The sequence below is a fragment of the Microtus ochrogaster genome, chromosome 15, assembly GCF_000317375.1.
Source record: "Microtus ochrogaster isolate Prairie Vole_2 chromosome 15, MicOch1.0, whole genome shotgun sequence".
NCBI classification, from domain to species: domain Eukaryota; kingdom Metazoa; phylum Chordata; class Mammalia; order Rodentia; family Cricetidae; genus Microtus; species Microtus ochrogaster.
In genome coordinates this window covers 31,947,196-31,973,157 of record NC_022017.1, presented here as the reverse complement: position 1 = coordinate 31,973,157, position 25,962 = coordinate 31,947,196, and the positions used below count along the sequence as shown (strand labels likewise).

The 25,962-nt window shown below is 45.4% G+C and overlaps 1 protein-coding gene across 1 annotated transcript in view; it reads right to left on the bottom strand.

Moving 5' to 3' along the window:
* Col22a1 (collagen type XXII alpha 1 chain) overlaps positions 1–25,962 on the bottom strand; it is a 226,488-nt gene that overhangs the window by 116,441 nt on the left and 84,085 nt on the right. Inside the window, exons 22-26 of the mRNA XM_026782418.1 lie at positions 21,823–21,876; positions 10,561–10,614; positions 1,969–2,022; positions 1,404–1,457; positions 338–391 (exon numbers count right to left, since the gene is read on the bottom strand). Coding sequence (XP_026638219.1) covers positions 338–391; positions 1,404–1,457; positions 1,969–2,022; positions 10,561–10,614; positions 21,823–21,876 — 270 coding nt within the window. The remainder of the gene's footprint in view (positions 1–337; positions 392–1,403; positions 1,458–1,968; positions 2,023–10,560; positions 10,615–21,822; positions 21,877–25,962) is intronic.

The following is a 25,962-nucleotide window of genomic DNA, read 5'->3' as shown; positions in this document are numbered from 1 at the left end:
AACTCACAGAGATCCGCCTGCCTCTGCCTCCCAAGTGCTGGGATTAAAGGCGTGCGCCACCACCACCCGGCCCCGACTCTCTTAAACTTTAACTCTCTTTAAACTCTTAAAAACTCTTAAAAAGTCCCCCATGACTAATTTCTCTCCAGATTGATTTTAATACTTTCAGAGCCTTCCTGGTTCTCCCTGTTACATCTGACCTTGCAAACCCAACCATTTCAACTAAGCCTTGCTCCAAAGCCCAGGGGAGCATCTTGTCTCAGAGCTCAGCCACCAGGCATCTCTTCTGCTCTTTGTTCTTTGATTCTCTATCTAATGCCACCCTGGGAGTACCCACCTTGGAGCCGGGCAGGCCTGGTGGTCCATCCAGTCCATCCTTTCCAGGTGGCCCCTGAACCAAGAGAGGAAAGAAACAAAATGAAAACCCAGGCATGTTTAGGAAAGACTTCTGTGGAGTTGCTTAAAACCGGGAGGTGTCTCAGCAGCTGGACTGGGGTACATAACCTTATCCACTCTCCAGCTGTCTCCTTGCTCATGAAGCGCCAGTCTCTGCCAGCCAGGCTTTCCATATATTTTCCTGGGGCTACACAATTACTGCCCTCCAGTCCATGCCCTGACTCATTTACTATACATGCCGATGAATGAGAGCGAAGGGCAGGATTCTATTCCTCATTCAAGAGATCCCGGAGACGATACAGTACCATCCACATTATGTTGTGGCAGGCCTTTTCTTCTTCTTCTTCTTTTGGACCACCAACCAGCTTCCAAATCATGACCCAGAGACTTTCGAATGCTTGATCTAGCTTAGGCGCTTTTCTGGCTAGCTCTTCTCTTCTTTCTGACTAGTTCTTTTTAACATAACCTGTTTATCTGTCTTTTGCCTCGGGGCTTTTTACCTTTTCCTACTTTGTTTCTATATGTCTTACTTTCCTGCTGTCTTTGTGTCTGTCTGGCTGGCAGTTCTCTGACTTTTGGCCTTGGGAATCTCCCTCATTCTCTCCTCCGTCTCTCATTCCTACCGAGCCTAGATTTCTCCTCCTATTTATTCTCTCTGCCAGACAGTCCCACCTAGTCCTCTCCTGCTTAACTATTGGCCATCCAGCTTTTTTTATTAGACCAACTAGGTGCTTTAGGCAGGCAAAGTAAAACACATATTTACATCATTAATAACATAATTACATTAGTTACATAAATAACACATAATTGCAAATTTAAACAAATGTAGCATGAACAAAAGTAACACATCTTTACAGTTAGTTAAAGTGATACTCCGCAGTATTTACAAATAATTACAAACGTAACATATCTTTACACAGTTAGTTAAAGTGATACTCCGCAGTATTTAGAAATAATAACAAATGTAACACATCTTTGCCCAGCTAAAATAAGCTCAAGGAACTCACCATGTGACCAGGGGGCCCAGGTTTTCCAGGGAAGCCTAGTTCTCCAGGTAAACCCTGAAAAGGAAAATTTGAGATTAGAGTCTTGCCCTGATGCCATCCCTGGCACAGAATCAGGCCTCTTCAGGCCTGAAGAAGAGTACCTCAGTGTGTCTACCATACTCATTGACAGTCACTGTAAACTTTAGAATTGTCCCTACAGCTTGTCTGCTCTGTTCATTGTCATGTCCAACCACGGCCAACTAGTTGTCAGGACTCACGACAAATACTGCCCTAGGTATCCTGTATTCTGAGGCTAGCCCACAATCAAGTATACCCGAAGAACGATGTAGCATGACACACCCCCGACCCCATGTCACAGGAAGGTGCCAAGGTGTTATATTGGCTTGTATGCCATTTATAACCACTGGATCCAAGAGCCTGGGAGTGTAGCAGCTTAGAGGCATCTGCTTCCTGAATCTTCCTGTCTCTGGAGGCTTTATCCCGAACTTGGACAGAGAAAGGTACTTCCCTGCCCTTGAGAATGCTATCCAAAGTCCTCTTGAAGAGAAACTCAAGCCTGGCTTACCGGAGGGCCTCCAGGTCCAGAGGGCCCTTGAACACCAGGTGCTCCAGGTGGGCCCTGTATAGAGAGAGTGAATGGTTAGAAAAGAACCCCGAGAAACTACCTGGGACAAACTGGTGCTGGAGAGAGAAAAGGTGGCAGTGTGGGCGGACTTCGGCCTCATCAGCCTCACCAGACTTCAAGCAGAAAGAAAAAGAAATGAGAAAGGAAAAAATGTGAAGCAAAAATTGCAAATGACTAATAAATGTCCAATTTGTATGCTGGCTAGTTTGGGGCAATTTAGCCCAAACGGTGGTCATCTGGGAAGAGAGAATCTCAATGGAAGAACTCCCTCCATCAGACTTGAGGTATCATCTTGATTGCTGGTTGATAGGGTGGGGGGAAGCCCACTGTGAGCAGTGTCACCCCTGGGCAGGTGGGTCTGGGCTTTACATGAAAGAGAGGGGAGCAAGCCAGAGTAAAATAAGTCAGAGAAAAACAAGTCAGTGAGCAGCTCCATGGTCTCAGCTTCGGTCCCTGCCTTGAGATTCTGCCTCACTGGCTTCACTCAATGATGGACACGTGAGTCAGATAAAGCTTTTCCCCATCCGTTATATGTGGCCAGTGTTTTAGTGTAGCAACAAGAAACCATATTAGGAGCAACCTAAATTATTTGAACATTTAAGGAGACCATACACAAATGTGCATGCATACACACGTGCAAGATTCTCCCAGAGCCCTCTTAAGTCACCAATCACAGCCCAAGGTGATGCCAGCGTTAGCATCACAGAGCAGACTGTTGGTCTCCAGCCATAGCCTGCTGATTTCCTTGGTTCACTGAGACCTCTCCCCTGCACACCTCTACTCCATGAGAACCAGTCTGACCAGGAGTAGGGATGTGCATTGTCTGTGTACAGTGTATACTGTATCAGGGTGCATGCATCTAGATCTGTGTACTGTATTGGAGTGTATGCTTCTAGAGCTGTGTACTGTATGGGGTGTATACATCTGTAGCTGTATGCAATTTCAATTATCCATTACCCATGCTGACACTTTGGGGTCCTGAAAAAGCAAAGAATATGGTGAGTATTATCTGACAAAAAGCCAGAACTCATGTGTCCGTGATCACGGTGGGGGAACCTGTGATCACTGAGTGGGGTGGTAACCTTTGAACCTGGAGGACTGAGACAAGAGGCTCAGAGCAGGCATCTGAGTCCTGGGAAGAAGAAATGACTAACAGGCTAGACACACATCAGCAGGTAGGGACCCGATGAATAAAGGCCAGCAGAGTTGACTTTATACAATAGCCAAAAGCTCCACGAGAGAACAGGGTGTTCCCATAGCAGGCCTTGAGACATCAGTGAGAAGAGCTGTGGTTTTAACTTAGGAGTAACCAGGTAGTCTAATAAAAGACCTATATCAACCATGTGTGTTTTTAGATTTTCAGACAGCGTATGGAGGACACAAACAGAGCCATGTGACATGTGCTGGGTCACCAGTCATGGGCTAGTGGTCACTACGCAATGAGGGGGCCCCGGCAGAGGGTGGAGATCATTCTAAGCATTTTTAGGTTCATGACAGTCTTGACAAGTGACCGCTCATCTGAGAGCATTCAGGCACATGGCGGATGAGGACTCTGTGGGGTCCGTGCTCTTGGTTTTGGTGGCAGCACGTTCTTGTTTTGTTGGCCTGGCATTCTGTATTCTTCCAGAAGTGTTTACGGCCTTCTCCTACCCCACACAACTTCTCCAAGCAAGAGAAGTCACTACGTCCCGTGCTCCCTCTGGACGAGCCCCTCTCTGGAGGCTCAGAGTACTCTTCTGCATGTGCCCTTCTCTTCTGAGATGGTTCCCGTTGCCTGGGCTTTTTTGTGATCAAGGCCAGGGTAACTTCTAGTCTTACCTTCAGATCCTCAAGCATCAAACATTTGTGTTTCCTTTGCATCTTACAGAGAAACTAACCCAGGCCATGACAGGGAGTAGGCATTCAGAAAATGCCAAAGGCATCTTGCAAGAGTATTACAGGGGGCTAATTACAGTCATAGATCGATAATACAAGATGGCCACTGGAGGGCGATAGAAACCAAAGAATGGCATATTTGTCGAAAGCACGAACAGTTCCATTTACAGCCTCTGGGTGGCTTGTGGGAGTCAAACCATCATACACAAGAACATTTACCCAAACAGGGCTTTGAGTAGCAGCTGGAGTTCTATTTCTCAGTAGCTCACTTAGACCTGGAGAGGTTTTAGGGCAGCATCTGTCCTGACCAAGATGTCTGCACTGGGTTGCAGCAACTGGGGAGGCAATGGTCAGGAAATGCCCTGGGTAAGCACCAACCTGTCCTCCTGGTAGGACAAGGGCTGGGGAGAGAGGGCATCAAGGGTGGCGGCTGTTCGTCTCACCCCATCACCAAGGCCATGGCACTGTACCATGTGCTGCCAGGATCAACCCTGTTCACCTATCTGCACATTAAGGGACTGCAGGAATCACCAGACCCACTATGCCATAAAAGCATAAGCCAGGCCACCCACTGTCACTCCAGAGGATCCCGCCCGCCTCACAGCACCCAACAATGGAGCCTAACAGGGCGTTCCCAGACAGATCATGGGTACATTTCCCTTTCTTCCCTCCTTACATACTGGGCCACGCAGATGGCGCTGAAATGTTTTGTGCCCTAAACACTTTTCTCAGAAATTGGGCATCCTGGACAGCCCATTACTTCTCTGACCTTCACACACACACACACACACACACACACACACAGGCTTTCTGCAAACATCCTTGCCCTGTTTCTGTTGGTGATGCTCTGGCTCACAGAATTCTACAGTTCATGATCTTTAGAGACCATCTAGTGAAAAGGAAACCTTTAGTGTTTGACAATGAAGAAAATAGGCTCAGAGAGTTTAAGGACTTTGCCAGAGGCCATACAGCTATCTTCTTCAAGTGGAAGAAAGCTATATGCCTCCTGCAGGGTCCAGCTGAGTCAGAGGCACCTGAACTGGAGGTCATACACATAGGGACAAGAGCTCCCTGTTTAGATTCCCAGGCAGCAGGTTAGGATCAGGTGCCTAAGGTCAGGGACCAGTATGATGCCAAGTCGTCCTGATATCTCTAGTATGGGATCCTTCCACCATATCACCAACTCCATCCATAGCCACCTCCACTCTAGCCCTATCCCTGTTGTCATATGAATAACAGCAGAGAGGAGGCCCATGCCATATGCATGGAAGACACAGGAAAGAAGGCAGAAGCCTAGAACTGCCCGAGAGGAGCACTCCACTTGCCATTCACACTGTCCAGATTTTATGCACCTGCTCTACCTCCTTTGAGCCCCCACACTGATCAAGTGAGGCAGACCTTTCCAACCCAAGCTACAAAGGAGGGAAGGAGAAGGGGAGCTCAATCAACTAAAAGCCCACAGAACTTGTTGAAGGAGAGCGCCATGGTCCAACACACCTCCCAACCCTGATACTCCAGTCTGGCCTGCCCAAGTCCTGCTAAACACTCCGGTCTCGTGCCCTTCTTGCAGCCCCATTCTGTGACTGAAGGAGAATCTAGAGTGTAAATACATCTTTGGGCTCTCTGACCCAAACCTTCAGCACCTGGTTCTCTGCTGTGTACTGTATAAGGGTTTATACAACAAGAGCTATATTCTGTATTGGGGTGCATGCATCTAGAGCTGTGTACTGTATGGGGTGTATACATCTGTAGCTGTATGCAATTTGAATTATCCATTACCCATGCTGATGCTTTGGGTCCTGTAAAGGCAAGGAATATGACAAGTATTATCTGACAAGAAGCCAGAGCTCTTACACACAGTAGGGACATCACAAAGATTTGAGGCTGTAAGCACGGGACAATTAGGGGCATCCTTGTGAATTAAATGCACCCACTGCAACCGCCATGAGAAGGAAGAAAGAGGCTGATGCAGCTGTAAACAGCTGTTAGAAAGCTTGGGAGCTGTTCCCAGGAGGCATCACACCGCCTCCAGCATCCATTCCAATTGACATAGAGCATCTTGCAAGTCTAGTTTGGGGGTATGAGGCAATGCAAAGCAGCATTTAGCCTGCCCTGGGGACCTGCTCAGCTGGCCTCTGCTGTCTTCTGAGGGTTGTGATGCTTACAGGTGACCATGGATTTGCATGACAGCTGTCTTGCCTCTGGATCCTCCTCCTATTCAGCCTCCTGTTGTTCATTTTTCCCACAGATACCTAACTGGCATGTGGGTTTTCAGAGGTTAAGGAAGCCTACTTTCCCTTCTCAAAAGAAATACCTTTAGAAACCAGGATGCTCCGCCGTCTTTTCCCTTTCTTATACATGACGGTGTCTTGAGAAAGAATGTGGCTAATGAAAGAGGGAGACTGGGGTGCAAGACAACCTTCCGTGTCTGCAGCTTCCACGGATGCTGCAGGGCAAGAAACTCATCTCGGGGCCAAGAGAAGAGCAGGCTGGAACTGAAGTGAACATTTAAGGCTTGAAGCTGAGGACATAGCTTAGTGGTTTAGCACCTGCCTGATATGCACAGTTCCACATCACTGCAAAACAAAAACGTAAGATGTCTAGGGCTTTGGATGCCCTAGATAAAACTCTAGATGGCCTCATGCAACCTCAATGGACTTCACCTTCAGAACCTTTTTCTCCTAAAATACAGCATAAGGTTGTACATCATTATCTGGGAATTTGTGCGTGTGTGTTCCTTATTTTTCCTTTTAAACATTAATGAAAATATCTAGCCTAATTAATCTGACTATTAACAAGCAACACATTAGCCAGTAGATATAAATGTTGACAAACTGCATGCCTGTTTGCATTAACACTAATGAAAACAAAGCAATTACTTTCCATAATTAATTAACTAATCAGTTCACTAATTATTAATGAAGCAACATTTAATGCCTATACTGTGACTAAACAGCTATCTGATGTAATTAGCAGATATAATTATATATAAATAGCCAATTAATCTAATTATTAATAAAGAAATAGCAAATAATTGCTTCTATAACAGTAGTTCCAACTGTGGTATACTTAGGAAATAAGACAGAATTTGAAGATGCATGAAAATTGCCTGCATGAATTAATAGAGCAATCAAGTTAATTGCGTGTGCAGCTGGGACACTTCTGAGAGCAGAATTTGTGCCCCCCCCCCCCGAGGTGTAACTGTGATCGCTGCCCGTCTCAGGAAATTTCGGCAGAGTCTTGGGAGTCCACCCAGCTCTGGAACTGGCTCTGTGCTATGGTTGTGTCTCCCCCCACCCGAGGGTTTTCATTCCACACACAGCCCCAGACCTCGCCACCTTTGCACAAACATGCGGATGTGTCCCACAAAGACTTCTCTTTTCCTTATGTGAGAAGATTTCTGCATGAGCGGCTGTGCTTGACTCTGAGGGCCTGCTGTTTTCTAGAAAACCGCCACCAAATTGGAAATCATGGCAAAGCTAAGCTGCTTCCGTCAGCAGTTCATACCACAAATGCTATCAGAAAAGAGCAAGAATCTAAGCATGTGATTTTTTTTCACAGACAGCAAGCTACCAACTTCCTAAATTCAAGAGCGACTTCCTAGGCAGTACCAATGAACTTGGGCTTTCGTGGGCCATGTTTTAACACTGGCAGTGTTGAATGGTCCCATTTCCTAAAAGCACCTGTGAGGCTGTAGGATAATAAAACACAGAATGCAACGTCGCTGAGGGTGGTACACAGGGAGCTCGTGTACTGGTGTGCAGCCCCAACTCAGTGGGTAAGTTTCATGCTCTTACTAAGGTTTGTGGTTGACTATTGTCTGATTAGAAAGCAAAACTCTACCATTAGTTGAAATTTTAAGATTAACACTGAAAAAGCTCAACACCTGTTCTCAATTTAGGAATGAAAAGACAGACACCACTTTTAGGTTTAACAAAAACTCAAATATTTGTAAATAAAAACTAACAAGGAAACTGTAAAAACTTGCACATTTAAAAGTGTAATACGGGGCTGAGAGACGGCCCTGTGGTTAAGAGTGCTTGCTGAGTCTGGATTCCAATACCCACAATCACCTGTAACTCCAGTTCCAAAGGGTCTCACACCCTCTTTTGGCCTACATGGGCACACACACACACACACACACACACACACACACACACGTACATACACACATAAATTAAATCATTTTTAAAAATATACCAGTGACATGAACTTATGAATGAAGTAGTTGTTATTTGAGTTGTCTGAGCCAACATGATTATATAATTTTATCCACTTGTGTAGTAATCTATACCATTATACGCAGTTTACAATATATAGGAAACTTATAAACATTTAGTGCAAAGAAAGCACTTAAAGAAAGTACTTCTAAGCTGCTAGCCAAGATGGTTGAGCCTCACGTACTACTCCAGCCAAGACTTCAGTTAAGCCCTACTTTCTCATTACACAGAGACAGAAAACGATACAGCCAGCTCTCCAGGGACTTGACCATTATCTCAATGTTCTCAGGATCTTCTAGAGATGCTGCCACCCCCAGACAACAGGAAATAATTTTAAGTACATGACGCCCACATTTCTAAAAGGTGGGGTGGGTGGTTGTTGGTCATTCAATGGATTATAGATGTTTGTCATAATTTAGTGGGGTTGGTTATAAGTTGTTATTGGTCACGGTGAGGGAGGAAACTAAGCAAAGGAAGTTAGATTTAAGGTTCTTTTTCTGAAATGAAAATAGAGAATATAGGAATGATAGGGTAAAAGGGTCGATTATTGGATCTACTTCTAAACTAAAAATGCAACTACTAGTCTTAAATGTTTTATACTGGCATGGATTTTTATATATTGATACAAATTTAAGGTTATTTTTGTTATACTGTGTATATGCTTCTATTCTTGCTTAAGGTATTGTGCCTACACAGTTCATTTAACAATTCAATGTAAATTTCTACTTCTACTCCTTGAAAGCTATTATTACACACTATTTAGGATAATTAAGAAATATAGGTTAGTGGTCCTCTAACAATCAAATTTGAGGCCTTGTTAGGTATGCTTTCAAGTCCAAAAAGATGTATTATTGATAGACAGATGGTCTTCAAACAGTTCAGAATATGGTATTTAAGATGTTTTAAAAACATAAGGCTTTTCATGACAGTGGCACAAATCTGCTCCTGGAAGCACCAATTTACTTTTTTAAAAAAAAAGGATAATGAACATCAAAGAACCTTCAAATGGAGTTTGCTTTCTTTTTGGCTAAGTTAGAAGCTGGGCAAGAAACTGCCCTTGCCACAACTGCTGATGTTCAAATTAGACCAGCAGGACACAAAAGAAAGCAACTACTGAATTTTACCAAGACAGGGTAGGACAGTCCTTCAAACTACCTGCTTCACAGAAAAGTCTGTCAGATATTCTAGGCCTGTAGGCCACAAATGAATGCCCCAACATTGCAGAGGAACCTTGAGTGATGGTCCAGGTGGTCAGTTGTTTATGTCATTTCTCTTGTTTTGGAAATTATTTGCTCTCCACTTCCTGTTTATCCAGGTAATATTATATCCTTCACGAGTCTCTTGATGAATTCAAAATTGAACATAGTTATCAGATACAAAACTTTGGATTCACCAAGATAGTATAGATAATGAAGTGATTTCTCAGAATATGCCAGATGCAAATGGACTGGACACTGGATATGTTTTTCTCACTTGATAATTGTTCTTATTATATATAGTTTACTGTATTAGAGTTAAAACCTTTCCTTTTCATTTAGACAAAAGGGAGGAAATGTTGTGGGATGTTTGTACACTCTGTGAAGATGTATGGCTATGATTGTAATAAAAATCTGAATGGCTAATAGGTATGCAGGAGGTATAGGTGGGACTTCCAGGCAGAAAGAGAGAGGAAGAGGAGGAGGAAGAATCAAGGCTCAAGGAGGCATGTGAAGGCACCAGGATACACAGAACAAGCAATATGTGCAGGAGGAGAAGTAACAACCACAAGCCACATGGCAGAACACAGATTAATATAAATGAGTTAATTTAAGATATAAGAGCTAGTGGGACAAGCCTAAGCTATAGGCCAAGTTTTCATAATTAGTAAGAAATTTACATGTCATTATTTGGGAGCTGGTGGGACAGAGAAAGACTCATTACAAGTGACCATCCCATTTAGCTTTCTATTTATATATTTGTATTTTATAACATTTTTATTTTATTAGTGTATATTTGCTATACAGAGACTTCATGGTCTAATTTTTGTTCAACTATTTCATGTTATATATATATCAAATCTCTATATAGATTTACCCCCACTTTCTTTTCCTCCTCCTACTCTGCTCATTCTAGTCCTTTTCCTCTTCCCAAGCAGCTCTACTACATTAATGTCATATATGTGCATAAGTGTGTGTCCCTGTATGTGCATATGCACACATACACATGTGATCAGGGTTCCAGTTGAGAAAGAAGAGTCTAGCTTACTTTTTATGAATTTGGTTTTTTTGAGTTTTTCATTTGTTTGCTTCTTTCAGGAACATGGATGTAACTGGTAATCATCCCTTCGCATTCTCTGATGGTGACTACAAAGATGCTGGCTACAAGCTACGGACTGGTACCAAGTTACTGAGCCAGAGAAAACACCATTGCAATAGGGGAGTTGACAGGCAGTCCTTACCTGTGGCCCCAGTGCTCCAGGGGTTCCTGGTGGACCCACTTCCCCTTTCTTCCCCTGAGGACAGAAGAGAAGCCAGAGTTAACAGTGAAATATCATCCTACAAAGCCCAGGGAACAGTGTCTCTCAGAAAAATCCTATCTCAATGACTCGAGCTTCTTGTTTAATAGGTTATTAAACAGGCCCACTCAACAGAGCTAAGTGTGGTGTCAGCAAAGGGGGTACATGCTTAGGGATTCAGGAGGTCAAATGGTTTTGAGCTCTGCAAGTAACATTAAAGATAGTGCACCACCCAAATTTCCCAAGACAGATCAAACAAGAGTATTGTTTTTGGTGTGTATAGTTTGTTGTTGATGTGTGTGTGTGTGTGTGTATATATATATATACACAAATAATATATATATATTCGAAAATATTTTCCCCTCACATTTTCCCCTCCTTCAACTCCTCCCAGATCCTCCTCATCTCCCTGCATACCCAACTCCACGACTTCACAACCCCTGAGTCCCTTTCCTAACCTGCCTAATGATTCTCAGTCTCTCTAGAGAAATTGTCTGAAGAAGTGTGATTCACTCTCTCTATCTCCCCTCTCTCCCTCTTCTCCCCCACACTCCACTCTTCAGAATTACTGTGTGGTACCTACTGTCTTCATGAGCCTGGCTGTCTAACAGTAACTTCCCCAAGCTGCATCCTACAGGAGGACGTGCTGAGTGCCCCTGCCCCCTCCATGTGCAGTCACATAGTACGCGCTCCTCCATCCGTATAGACGGCCCCAACCATGGAGAAGCAGGCCACTGAGTCTGTTTGCATCCTTCTGTGGTGAGAATCCATGCAGTGAGAGATCATGGGGGCAACCACTCTCATTAGACCCCATCATGAAACCAGCTGGGAAGTGTATTGTTGCATGTTAATTTACACAGTGACCTTAATGATCCAAGTGACCCAAAGTAGTCTCCTCTGCATTACTCCCTTGGTCCTGGAATGTTGCCTGATTAAATGGAGGGACTAGTTAGAAAGGAAAAAAAAATCTGTAAAATTCACATTTCTCAAGACAGGTTCAGTAGGAAACTCTGCCTAGTTTCCCTACCTGCGCATTCCAATTTAATCTGTTCATCAAGAGGACCCCGTGAAGATGTTCAGAGGCCCAGCCTGAAAATCTAGAACACAAAGCCTGCCTGTTATACAGCTGGGAAGGCAAAGGGCTAGGTTCCATCCAGTTCTCCACGGTTGAGAACATGTTCAGGCTTAAGACAGCTCTCCAAAACATCACTGCACAGGTCTGAGAATGTTAGCTCTCTCAATGTCTCTGGCCCTCTGCTTTCTGCTCTCTCCTCCCCAGCTTGCTCCCGCTGTTCCCCAGTGATCCTGAACCCCATCATGTATACGAATATCAGACTTTGTTCCTCTCTGGACGCAGCCCCAGTACGTTCTCTTTGCTTTCTGTCTTTTTCTGTCCCCTAATCCTTCCTACCCTCCTTTCACTTTGTCCCTCCTTCTTCCTGTTTCCCCTTCCTCTTTTCTCTCCTTCCTGTCATCTTTCTTCCATCTCGTCCTTCTTTTTTTTTTTCTCTTCATCTTCCTCCCACATTACATGAGCACTCAGGACTCAGGAAGACCTCCCAGAGCAGGGCTGCTGAGGTAATGTTGAAAGGAAAAGGAGTCTTCATGGGGAACAGACCAGGGACAAAGAAAGACGAGATGTGTACTTCGAAAGCCCATGAGAATAGGATGTCTTCACATCCTAGTGTGAAAGTATTGAGGCACATGAATGGAGGGAGGCAAAGGAGGTCAGCACAGAGCTTCAAAGAGTTGTATGCCCTGAACCAAGCCGAGTCCAGATCTGAAGATAGTCATATCTGGAGATAGTCATATCTGGTTTACTGTGTGCAGACTGAAGCACACGAGCGATCATGTGGGGCTTGGAGACAGAACAAGGCTGGTCAAACCACACCTGCATGTTCACCAAACTCCATGCTACCCAAGCATCAGCTCACTCCTGGACTACTGCAGTACCCACAAACAGATACCTCCCTTCACAGTTTTCCCCGCTGAGAATCCAGGATTATATACATAAAACCTCCATGGAATGCCTGCTTCCCAAATATAAAAGTGCTTCTTAATTCAGATCCAAATTTCAATGCCCCCCAGCCTGCCCTTCATGACCCCCATTCCTGCACCTTTTCCTCATGTCTTTCTACCCTCCTCCACCTCCAAGCATAATGACTCCCTGCCTCTTTCTTGACAGGCCAAATAACCACAAACCCAATGCCTTTCTCTCATGTCTTCCTCCTGCCTGCAGAGTTACTTCTCTAGAGGTCCATCTGGTCTCTGCTCGATGGTCCTCTCACCTGACTGTCTCCATGGAAACCTCATGCAAGCATCACTCTCTCCACCTGCTATACCCCTCTCCTTACTGGGCCTCCCTCAGTGTGTGTTACCGCCAATACCCCACTGCTGTCTGTTTATTTATTGCCTCTCTGCCCTACTGGGACACACATCATTTGGAAGCAGGTGCTGGTTCTGGTTTTATCTGATTGAAGGCACATGGTGGGATGCTTAGTACACACTAGTGGGCTGGATGTGATCCACAGCAAAGATCATAGCAGTATGGAGAGCTATGTGGGTCAGAAGTAGATGATATTAGAAAGATGGGAAAAGTCTATGTGGCAATGTACTGTCTTTCAGAAAGCGACTGTCTGGCCAAAGCCCCCTGATCCAGGCCTCTCACTAGAGCACTTGGCCTGCAGGGCACATGGGATCCATGCCAAAATGAGTTCCCAGACACTTGCCAGGTAAAATTCAAAATGTAGTCACAAACGCCTTAAGAAGTAAGCCACACCTTAGATGCACCTCATCTCACCTTGCATCTGACCCTGCTTTGGAGAGAGCAGACATTAAGAGGCTGATAATAGAGGGTCCATTTCCTGCTCCTCCCTCCTCAGGGAATGGAAAACAGACACCTTTAGTGTTCGGCCTGAACAGACGCCCCGCCCCTCCTCTTTCCCCAGGTTATTTCACAGAAAGTTGTTGATTATTTACAAGATGAATTCAGGATCAACCAAGCATCCCTCTGTTGATAGGAATGAAACATTGAATGGATTCTAGGAGGAGTCAAAGAGGAGAAGGAAGGTCGTGAAAACCTGGCTGTGGACTGTGCCGAATAACTCGGATGCCTGCCTGCCTGTGCAGGGTAGGGAAGCAAGGGTATGAGCCTCCCTCACAGACAGGAAGCTGTGGGGTCTCTGCTTCCTCAGCAGCCCAAGATATTATGCTACTCAAAGGACGACTTGCCCTCAGATGAAATGGTAATGAGCTATCTAACAGTCATTGGCTCAGGAAGTGCCCTCTTCCCAGGCTGTGAAACACAACACTCTGGAAGGGCAGACACATACAGCAGTTTGAATGAGAAATGCCCCCACAAAGGTTCAGATATTTGAACACGGGGTGCCTCGCTGGTGGCACTGTCTGAAGAAATGTGGGCTGGATGGAGGCCGGCTTCACATGTTTATAGTCGCATTCCTGTCCTCTTCTCTACGAGCACTGAGTTCCTGCTTCTGTCACCATGCCTGCCCTTTGCTGCCAGGCTTTCCTGCCACGCTCGACTCTTAAAGCTCTGGGACCATCAGCCCAAGCAAACGCTTCTCTAAGTGTCCTTGGTCATCATGTTTTAACACAGCATCAGAAAACTACTACAAGACATGATGGCAGGTAGGAGGGTTATGGCAAGAAAGGAGAAATGCAAAGAAGTCTACCAAGGAAAGTAGACATGGCTAACATTAGGTTTTCAGCATGGAGAAAAAACCCTAGGATGTGATAAGAGACCAGAGAAGGCCACTGACAGCCACCAGGTAACTCCCAGAGCTCCCTCCCTCCTGCAATCACAGCTGCAGGAGGCAGCCCCGCTCCTGGGGTCATCCCCTGTAGGACTTTCTGGGTCAACACTGCTAAGGCAAAAGAGGATGAGTCTAAGGTTCCCACCCCTAAAACAGTCAGAGGCTCCTCATCATATACACGACACACTGGAGCTGTTTGGGCTGAAGAGTCCACAGCCAGAAAATCCCTTTCAACAGCATCCAGCACTAAAACTCCCATACCTGAGTAACAGTTCCCACACCCCTTTAGGACTTCTGACCTTTGAGACCATGGCCACACTTCTGCCTCTCTAACACTTCCCCCCCATTTCAACATGTCAAAATCACATCCTGGGGCCACACCGTTTCTTCCAGGAGTCTGGGGGGGAGGGGATCACATTTGAGATATATATTCCCTCGTATGCCATACAAATGAGGTAGAATCTCAAGGCCTGGACCCAAAGCCCCCAAGCAGCTGTGTTAGCTTCAGCTGAAGTCAGTGAGCAGCTGCTGCGCACTTCCTGAATCTGACAGGTTCTTCTGTAACAAAGAGCTATTTTGCTAACAGTAATTTTTACTTTTCTTCTCTCTCAAACTGCGGCCCAGTATAATATCTGGATAAGTATTCGTAATTGATCATGAGGGCAGAATTTTCAAGCGACTCTGGATGCCAAAACGCTGAGCAAACCGGCTCTTGACAGGGCATATCCACCAAGGAGGGGCCTATAAATTCTGGACAGCAAACCCTTCCTAGCCAGGATGTGTTACCACAGCCACAGGCAGGGCCATTAGCACGCAAAAGGCTTGGCTGTGGGAGTCGGCTAATGTGTGCCATATGGTCTTTGGCTCGGCTCCTCCTCTCCATGCCTCCAAATGTCAAGAATGATCATTTTCTACTGCTTGGATCTGAAACCTAGTGTTCAGGGACTACTTAGAACAGCCTAACAAAAGCCTGGCTGCAGGCCATGAAATGAATCAAACAGTAGCCTCTGGCCCAAACGCTGCGCTCCCATCTGGTCCTGCAGGAAGTTTCAACCACGGAGAGTGGAACCAATGCCACCCGGACTGCCAGTGACAAGGTCTGCCCGTGTTTCTCACTGAAACCTGACAGAAGTCAGAGCTGGGGCAGCTAATGCGGTTTGGCCACCGTGAGACCTCAGCGCCAAGAGAAACAGATGAATTTGACACGCATCTGGGGTACCACACAGGACGTGCCCGGTCGGTTAGTCAGTCAGCTATCTGTGAGGTGCTCCCAATTGGGAAAACAGTTCCCAGTTTTGATCTCTGCAATAGGGAACACACACCTAAAAGTTCTAAATCTGGGGAGGAGCCAGGCAGACCTGGTTCTCAACACTGGGGACTCACACATTTCTTCGGGTCTTGGATCAAACTGAGATTAAGCGACCATACCCTGTGATACCTAGAGAAAACTAAATAACAAACAGGAAAATAAAATTTATAAATTTATAAAGCTAGGATGGGGAGATGACTCAGTGGGTAAAGTGTTTGGCACATAAGCACGAAGGCCCAAGTTTGGAGCATCTGTAATGCTAGCACCAAGGGGAAGAGAAAAATTCTGGAGCTCATAGGCCTTGCAGTCTATCTAACCCAATGATGAAACCTTGTATAGACAAAGGCGGGGGGGATGTCTGATGTTGACCTCTGACCTCCACACACATGCACATATGCACGCACTCACACACACAGTATACACACATTCAGAGAAACCCACTGCAAAGCTGCACACCTGCCCTGTGGTGATTGGCCAATTATCTGTTGCCACCTGCTGCTGGCTCTATGCCTGGGAAGATGAACTCCATTTAAAGAGGGCGCCCTCCTGACACTGTGATGGGAAAGAACATGAGCACCAGAGGGAACCTCTGTCTTCAGAAGGGGAGAATGAAATCTGAGATGATCTCCATTTCGGTTCTCGTTACCTGATGAGAGGAAACCAGCAGACGTGACAATAATCAAAAGGGCCAAAAAGCTTGATGTGAGCTTGAGCAAAGAGCAGACAACAGCGATCAGATTGCTTGGCCAGGGCACCGAGTTCTCACTCTGAGTTTCCAGGACCCTCTTCCTCATGATTCAATATTCCAGATTTTACACTTAAGTTAAAATTTTGATATTTTTTTTTGTCTTGTCAAGGCAAGAGGAAGAAAAAATATGGAGGCTATACATTCAGGACTCAGCAGCAAAGAGCTAGGCGACAACCACATTCCCTCCACCTATACTGGATATGTCCTGTCCAAGGTAAAGGCCTGGGGGACCAGACACCAGTTCTGGATCCCGCCCTTCTCCACACCACACAGTCATGTGTGTGCTCAGAGATCTGACTCCATGTCTGATCCATTTCCTCTGGCACACAAATTATCCAAGAAACTTACCAATGCCCTTATATACTATTGTATATCCCACATGGTTCCGTACATTGGATAAGTAGTTCACATATACACAAATTTGTGTTTTATGGCTGTGAAATCCTAATACTTTAGACACAGAAATAAGGAAAGTCTCCACTCCTGTGCTTTTACATCCTAGTGGTGAGAAGACAGGTCCCCAACATGAAGAGTATCAACAAAGTCCTCTTCAGAACATGGACACCGGCTGATGGGACAAGTGTCTAGGGGTGGACAGTAAGGAGGACAGACCTCTTGGAGAGAACGAGCTTCCGGGAAACCTGGAACATGCAAGTGTGAGAATGGCCTTAGGCTCACTCTGCTTCTTCCACTGGAACATTCCAGATTCAGACACCTTTGCTCCCCTCCCAAGCCCAGCTGACAGTGGTTCCTGCCTCCTCCTTACCTTCTAGAACAGGCAGGAGGAGGCTAAATCAAATCACACCATTGCTGGCTCCACCCTGGGCAAGCATTCCTTATTTACTATGCTGCTGTAACGAGGGCTGGGCATCGCTGCGGCTTAGGCACCAGTCCGCTGCCTTTTACCATGTCATTGGAGAAAAATACCAGCTTTGTCTAAATGAATGCATTCACCTTGCCAATGATTATGCTGTCTGCCTGTGGCTAATCTCTAAAGCAGCTGGCCCAGATTCCTTCCCCCACCTGATGTTTTAGTCTGTGTCTGCATGCATAGGTCTCCGTGCCTGGTTTTAGCTGCTCTGTTCCTTCCCATAGCCTTTGTGTGCATCCTGATGTTCAGGAGTAGTTCCTGGTGATGTTTCAATTGAAAGTGATGGGGAAGGTAGTAGCGGGGTGGAGATGAGAGATAGAATGTTTTAGTAAGTCATTCTATCTCAGGTTCTCCTGACTCAGCCAGGGGCTAATGGCACAGGAAGTTGCTTCCTAGCCCACAACATCTCAATTACCTGCTTCTCTTTTCCATGTTCTTGCAGGCACTGAAGTCAAACAACGTTTCCAGGATGGAACACAGGAGGAAGTGATGAACCGCCACACACTATCAGAGGAGCAGAGGCCCCTAAATACCTCCAGTCACCACTTGTGACTCACCAGAGGGAGCAGGGCAAGAGAAACAGCCCTCCGCTCTCCCGATGCATCCTGTAGCATGGTCTTCCTCATTGCCTCTATTGCTCTACAAAAGCCCTTCAGGGTCCAACCGCTTACCCGGTCACCTCACTGCAGCGCCTGTGAACCGGGCCAGGCTGGGACTTCCACAACCCATTGCCTCCATGTCTCCAGCTCTGGCCTCCATGTCTCCAGCTCTGGCCTGAGCAGCCATTTGAATCATTTGATTATCAGGGAGCTCCTGAATGATGCTCTCCTCTTCCCTGTAACTGACCCCAAATCCAAATAGAATGCAAGTCCGACTCTCCAGTGTGGTATCAAACATCACAGTGAGCAAATGCAGCCGGGCACAGAGGAGACAGACCGTGCTGAATACTCGGGTAAATATTTGATGAAATTTCAAACAGGTTTTGGGGTTGGATAACGGTATTATGATTTGGTTTCTTTTAAAATCCTTTATCTTTGGGAGACAATATGCTGAAATATTCATATACAAATTAGGGGACTAAGCATTGCGTCCAGCTAACCCAGTGATGGGCAGAGTTGAGTGTAGCTATAAATAAAACAGACTTTTTCAATGAATTCATAAATGTTGAAATAGATATTAGGGATATAGAGGTTCACTTAGCTCTTTTTTTCAACTTTTGCATATTTTTTTCCATAACTGACCACAGTGAAGGCAGCCAATTGCTCCACGCTTCAGACACAATGAAGGCCACCATCCTCCAATGGCCTCCAAGGCTAAATGCTAATTGTTCTCACGTCCTCTTATTTAAATCCCCTGCTAGACCCTTGATGGCTACAATCATGCCTTGTCTAGATATGCCAAGCAGCCCCTGCCCCAGGCCTTACAGCTGCCAGCTTGAGCTGCCACCTCATTGCCTCCCAGTCTGATCCAGTCTATCATTCTCTCTGGGGCCTTTCTGCATCCCCTGCTTAAATGCTAACTACTGTGTGTGCCTTCCTCTGCCTGCCAGAACATAAACAGCGAGCATCCTCAGCAAACCACCAGGGTGGCCAGCCAATGACGAAGAAACATTTGTTGAAAGGATGAAGTTATCCTAGAAAGAACAGGAGGAAGGCTAGGGTACGATAAGAACAAGACCAAAAAGGACAAGGATGAAAAAGAAAAAAATATTGAGAAGAGAATGGATGGGGCAAAGTCCCCAGTAAAGTTTCAGCAGGGCTGGGACAAGAAGCCATGGCCATGGCTCTTTGGGGTTATAATGAATGCACGCCCATTCATTTAGAGACTTGCAAATGACACTGCTGGATGCAATCTATGCACAGAATTTGTAGTAGTCTCCTCTGCAGGACACTTCCTTTGTCCCATGACCATCTTCAGCATCCCTTTAACTACAAAGCTGCCCCAAACAGCACCTGCTCCCATATCACTCCCTGAAGACTCAGAATCCTTGTCTAAACTGAACTTCCCCTCTCCTCTGAATATCTCAGGGTCTTTATCCATCTCCCTGGAGACCTGACAAAGCATAGCCTTAGGTGACTTTGAGCATCAGTCTGTAGAGCCCTATGTCTTTTTGGCAAATCCCGTGGCAGATAGCAGAACATCTGTGTATCATGCGAGCTCAAAATAAAATTTGTGGGCATATGGTGCACCGGAAGATTGAGCAAAAGTAAGACAAGCTTTGCAGAAGGGTATGTAGTCCTGGGTGGAAATCTCTGAGGGGCCATTGAGCAACTGTCTTCTTTAAGAACCTGGCCTTAATTCACAGACGTTATTGCCAGGTCCAGCACAGAGTTGGAGCTTGCTACATCCACATCGACATCCCACTCCACACATAGCTCTACCCTACCCTCTCCATCTTTCCTGCTCCCCTTGAGTCTCCCTATTCCGTTCCCTAAATCTCAAAATTGATATATCTGCTCAGTTCTCAAGTCCCTCAAGCTGTGCTCAGTATGAAGGAAGCCAAGCCCGCGTTTCATCTGTGGTTGACGTGGCTCACAAGGCTGAGAGCTTCAGGGCATGAGAACAGCTGATTTTAAAAGCACACACAGTAGGTCCAGGCAATCCCTGACAATAAAGGGTGGGCCTGATGGGCGAGCCCCTACAAGATACCCTTTCTCCTCTTAGTGGGTAAATTAAGTAAGTGAATAAAAACTGCTCTTTGTCATCTTTACAGAGAGAATTCCGTGGACCAGCTAATACTATATTGGGAAAGGTGGCACTTGGAGAAGTTCAATGCCATCAAAGCAAGGTGCTCATAAACACTAATGACATCACGTGTGACGATGTTGCCTTCTCATAAGAGCGTGCGGACATGTTCAGAGAATAAAAGCCCAGCAGTGGGACAATTTGCTTCCCCTTCTGGGTGTTCTTCTCATAGCAACTCAGCCATTATGAGGCTTCACCGCTATAGCCAGAAAGCCACAGGTTTGCAAAGACCAGGCAGCACCCAAGAGTCACAGAGCCTTGAGGTCAAACCCATACATGTTTTTTTCAAAGCCTAGGATCCTCTACTACATGGGAGAGAGAGAGCAACATGGTAGCGACTTCATTTGACTGACTGGAAACTGAGATGGGCTAAGCTGAGTATGTGAATGTGAAGTCACTCTCTTGCCTCCCACCCTCGGAGCCTTGGAGACACCTTTCCACATGGCCCCTGACCTTTACAATGAGCTTCTCTCAGACTCCTGGAGGATCACGATGGTTAAATTCAACAGAATTGTTTGAGGGTTCACCGGTGAGCAAGGACAGGTAGAGCTGATGAGCGACAAGAGTCACGCATGATTTCACAGTGGAAGATGTGGGATTTGTGGGCCCCACTCCCTGAGTCAATTCACGGCATGTATGCAAAACCATCCTCCAAAAGAGATGTGTGATATTTGGGCCAAATGGGGCATCCAGTAGGTTAGGGGCTGCTCCATCAGACACTAGGACCTCTACCCACCCATGGGTCAGTGGCTCCATGGCCTCTGGATAAGAAAATGCAGGGTAGAGGCGTTAGCTGTGCCAGGAGCTGCCTGTCTCTCTACTGGATCTAATTACCCAGTGGAGAGCACCGTGAGGGACTAGAAAAGCGAGCAGAAGCTTCAGGGGTACATTCCAGTGGTGGTGGGTACGGATGGGAACCAGCATCACAGAGCTGAGCCTGAGTCCTGGTCCAGTTAGCCATAAGCCATACTGCAGAGTTTCCAACTTTTGTATGCTGCGACAGCCCTCCTGCCAAAGCCTGTGACACTATGCCCGGTATCAAAATTTTACAGAAGAGCCGGGCGGTGGTGGCGCACACCTTTAATCCCAGCACTCGAGAGGCAGAGGCAGGCGGATCTCTGTGAGTTCGAGACCAGCCTGGTCTACAGAGCTAGTTCCAGGACAGGCTCCAAAAAAAAACAAAACAGAGAAACCCTGTCTCGAAAAAAAAAATTTACAGAAGAAGGCAGTTACTAAATTTAAGTAAAGATAATTACATCAATTTGACTAGCATGAGCTACAATATTCAACAATAATGCAGATATTCAAATTAAAGTTGTAACATGTTAGCGGATTACTACCTTTGTCTCTATTTTCTCTTAGGTTTTTCTCAAAATTGAACTCCCTCATCATCTCCTATGAGAAACTTTCAGCCACTGTCAGCCTGGGTCAGCGGCTTCCTCTGAATACCGCCCCCTATTTGGCTTCTTTCTGAATGGAATTCTGATTTCACAGGGCTAGTATGTCCCCATGTAGCAGACCCACAACCAGTCACAGACTACCTGCCATGTCTCCAAGGCCCAGATCAAGGCAGAGAACAAAGTGGATTCTAAACCAGATAAGTGAGCTGAGCCCAGTCTTTCAATTGTCAATATTCACTGCAAGTTCCTGGGGCAGAGGTTGGACTTGAGTCCTCTTTTGGATGTCACACAATGGAGGCCACGCAGATGAAGCCAGCGTGGGTGAGCAGGACATCAGAAAGTGAACATGGTTTACTTACTCGGAGACCTGGAGGCCCAGGGGGTCCCTCTCTGCCTTCTGGACCAATCGAACCCTTTAAGAGAAGAAAGAGAAAAAGGAGAGAGAATGTTAAGTGTGGGGTTCCACAGCATGGCATATGCTCTGTCTCTCACTCTCATTGGACAGGAACTTGTCACGGCATCCAAATGGGTAATAATATGGTCAGAGGGGAAGCAGCAGTTTATGATCTTAAATCTATCTAAAACATACAGATGGATATGGGCTTATAAGCAAGAAGACACAGGCGATGTCGCACACACCACAGAAGAGCACAGCAGGAAAGGCATAGTTAACTCAGTATTCTGCATGGAGCACACAGAGAAGAAGCATCTGAAACCCAAATGTCTAACTCCTAGGTCTGTGCCCATTCTTTTCATCTTGTTTCCTCTGTAGGAACCAGCTTGGGTTCTCTGAGTCTTGGGGAACAATAACCAAAGTATGAAAGTTAGGACAAACTATCTGGAGAGATGGCTCCACTGTTAAGAGCACTTGATGCTCTTCCAAAGGCCCTAGGTTCAGTTTCCAAAACCCACATGGGGCTTGCAACCATCTATAGCACAAGTACAAATAGATCTGACTCCTTCTTCTGACAGCCACAGGCACCAGGCATACATGTGATGCACTTATATAGGAGGCTAAACACTCATACAATAAAGTAAAAATAAATAGATAGATAAGATAGATAGATAGATAGATAGATAGATAGATAGATAGATAGATAGATAGACAGACAGACAGACAGACAGACACAGACAGACAGACAGACAGACAGACAGACAGACAGACAGACAGACAGACAGAGTTGTCACAAATACAATTATCCAGGAAAGGTACATGTCAATTAGAGAATGAATGCTGATGTCTATAAATGATGTGTGTCCTCTGGTATGGGAGGGTCAACAGACATTGCCAAATCCTGGTCATGTCTTCTCTAAAATGGAGGTGATGTACCCATGTGCTGAGCATTCGAGAGGAGCACATGGAGAGCAGACCCTTGGGCTCAGGGCATCGTTTCAATTGTAAAGAACAAGTGGGAAAGCTTCATGGGCAGGTTAGATCCTCATCTCAAGGGCTGGCTCCATCACCATGCCTTGGTAAAATTTGTCCAGAACCTTCGTTCATTATCTTAAAGAGTCGGCATCATCTATGCACAGTCCCTGTGGCAAATGTTGCAGAATCCTTGGTAACCAATCAGATTCTATTTAGAGCCATGGTCTTTTCTTTCTATAACACTGTGTAAGTGGGAAAGTGAGTGTATGCATGGTATGGTAGGAGAAACGTGCTGAGCTCTGGGCACCCCAAGAGAGGAGACCCCCCACAGAAGTTACTCTGCTTTAAGCATGGAAAAATGCCTGGCATTGAGCAGGCCCTTTAGTGGCTTAGCCATGCATTGGTACGATTGGCAGAGCCTGCTTCATCCTAGGGAAGGGAGCTAGCATTTGGATGCAGAGTATCATATGTTGTTTCCAATTATGGAACAGGATATATTTTTCTCTCCCTAAGGTTGCTGAACACAGACTCAATTTTTTTTTCTGTTCTCCACAGAATTCACTAAAGCCAGCTTCCCAGTTTTGTTCAATTCACTGAAGATTTAAGAAGCAGTCTCTCTGCGGATGGCTCTGCTGCCTGGGATTCAAAAGAAGGAAGAGATGCAGACTGATGCCCATCTTGGGCTTAGGAAATCTCCAAGGGCATTATTTTGTACATCAGTCCATTTAACCCCCACAGCACAGTTATGTAAGGGGTGATGGCAATGATAATTTTCAAATTAGAGATGAATCAATTGGGTATTAGAGTCATCAGATACTGTTAGCAAAGATGCAAAGCTACGTTTTTGGAAGAACGCAACAGGCTGTGTGGTTAAGGCCTTTGGCATCTAACTGTGAGTGCCTTCCATGGTCACCCTGCTCTTTATCCACTCCAGTCAAGTCCCACTCTAACGCCCTCTTGAGTGTCCACCAGCAGGAGCATCGCTCCATACATAGTCATTTAGATCCCATCATGTGATAAACCTTATGGATTTCAAATAGGAAAAGTATCGGTCCTGGCCTTAACAAGTTTAGTCCTAGTATAGCAATAAAATGACTCCTAATGGTATCTTTCTATAGCCATTGATTAGAGTATCGCTCAGCCTTCACCAGAGAAACTTCCTGAAATAGAAGGGAACTGACACAGAGATCCACAACTGGACAATACAGGGGGGGCAGGGGGGCTTTGGAGCACTCAGTCCCTTCTCCCAGGACTCTAAGATCTATGCAGAAGAGGAGGCTGGAAGATTAAAAGAGCCAGAGGTGTGGGTGACTCCAAGGAAAGAGCGTCTTCCAGACACAACAGGACTGATGCACCTATGAACCCACAGACCTACGACAGCATGCAGAAGACCTGCACAGGTCAAACCAGATAAAATCCCAGCACTGATAAAGGAAGAGGATACAATACCATACCTCTAACCAAGAGTCCCAAGAGTCTATTTGCAATGGATACCCGTGGGAAAGGTAAAATCAGTTTCCTCCCAAGCTGTGTCACTTGGTATATCAACCGTACTTCAAGGTAGGCCCCATGCCCAGGAGTAACTGGCAAACACAAGAGATTTCTTGGTTTGGAGGAGGGTGTGTGTACGTGTATGTGTGTGTGTGTGTGTGTGTGTGTGTGTGTGTGTGTGTGTGTGTGTGTGTGTACAAGCATGTTCATGCACTTTTGAGTATGGTTTGGTATTATATCTTACTGATTTTGTTTTATTTTTTTAGTTGGCTTGTCTTTTTTCAATTTTCATTAGAGAGAGTAGGGAAAATCTGGGAGAAGTTGGGGGAGGTGAAAGAACATAATGAGAATATATTGTACGAAAGCAAAGGAAATAAAAATGAATGAAGATAGTCAAATACACAAGTGATTTGTGATTCTAAAACAGACAAATGTGATTCTAAAAATATATTGCATGGAAAAAATAAGCAAAAACAATGCTTTAAAGAAGTGTAGTCCTAGAATCCTGTTTCCCTTTTAACAATGCCTCCCCTGGGTGTTTCCAGAACCTTGGCTAACGTAAGCAATTCCACTATCAACACCTTCTGCTGCATGAAGCCCTGCTCTCCAATGACAGGTGTGTACAGCATGGACAACATCTTCAGTAACCTCGGTTCTCCCGACAGCAGTCTGACCCTAGTGAAGGACCTTAGCAAAGCTCCAAGGCCTTCTCCATCACACCCTTCACAATGAGAAGCACCAAGGCTAGGTAGATAGACACCCAGTTCAATTTTGTGTTTTGCCTCTTACTAGTTTTTTAAGTCAGTCAACCATCATCATGTCAATACTTTCACGCTGAAGATAAGCAACTTCTGTACAGAAATTCATCATTTTTCAAGAATGGATCTAGAATGCATATTCACATACACACAGAACCTAAATCTCTCAAAGCTTACAGCTATGCTAGATACACAGCTATGAGAAGATGAGCTTTGGAATGGTGGAACAGAAGATAGCTTTATTGATCCAAAAGTTCTGATAGTAAATTGTTCTAGCTACATTGACGTGGGAGGTGATAGATGCTGTGAATGTTTTATTGCCATTGGTTAATTAAAAAAGCTGCTTTGGGCCAATGGCTTAACAGAGTAAAACCATGCTGAAAGAGATATACAGAGAGAGTAGGCAGTGTCAGGGAGAAGCCATGCTGGAACCTTGCTAGTCAGTCACAGTCACATGACAATACAGATTAATAATAATTAACCAAGCGTATAAGAGCTAGCTACCAATATGCTTAAGCTATTGGCCAAACAGGACTGCAAATAATATAGTTTCTGTGTGATTATTTCAGGATTCTGGGTGGCCAGGAAACAAACAAGCAGCCTCCCCCAACTCTACATTGTAATCAAACACTATCTAGGCTTGGTTTATTTTCCACCCCTTGTCACAGAGCCCTCATGATGAACAGGCTCTAAAGCTCAAAGTGAATCAATTTATAGATGCAGCTGCTTCATTTCCCTCAAAAAAAATACAACAATGTAAAGAAATCAGAATTATGTTGCCTGGAAATGAAACTTTAACACACACACACATACAGTGAGTGAGAGAGAGGGAGAGAGAGAGAGAGAGAGAGAGAGAGAGAGAGAGAGAGAGAGAGAGAGAG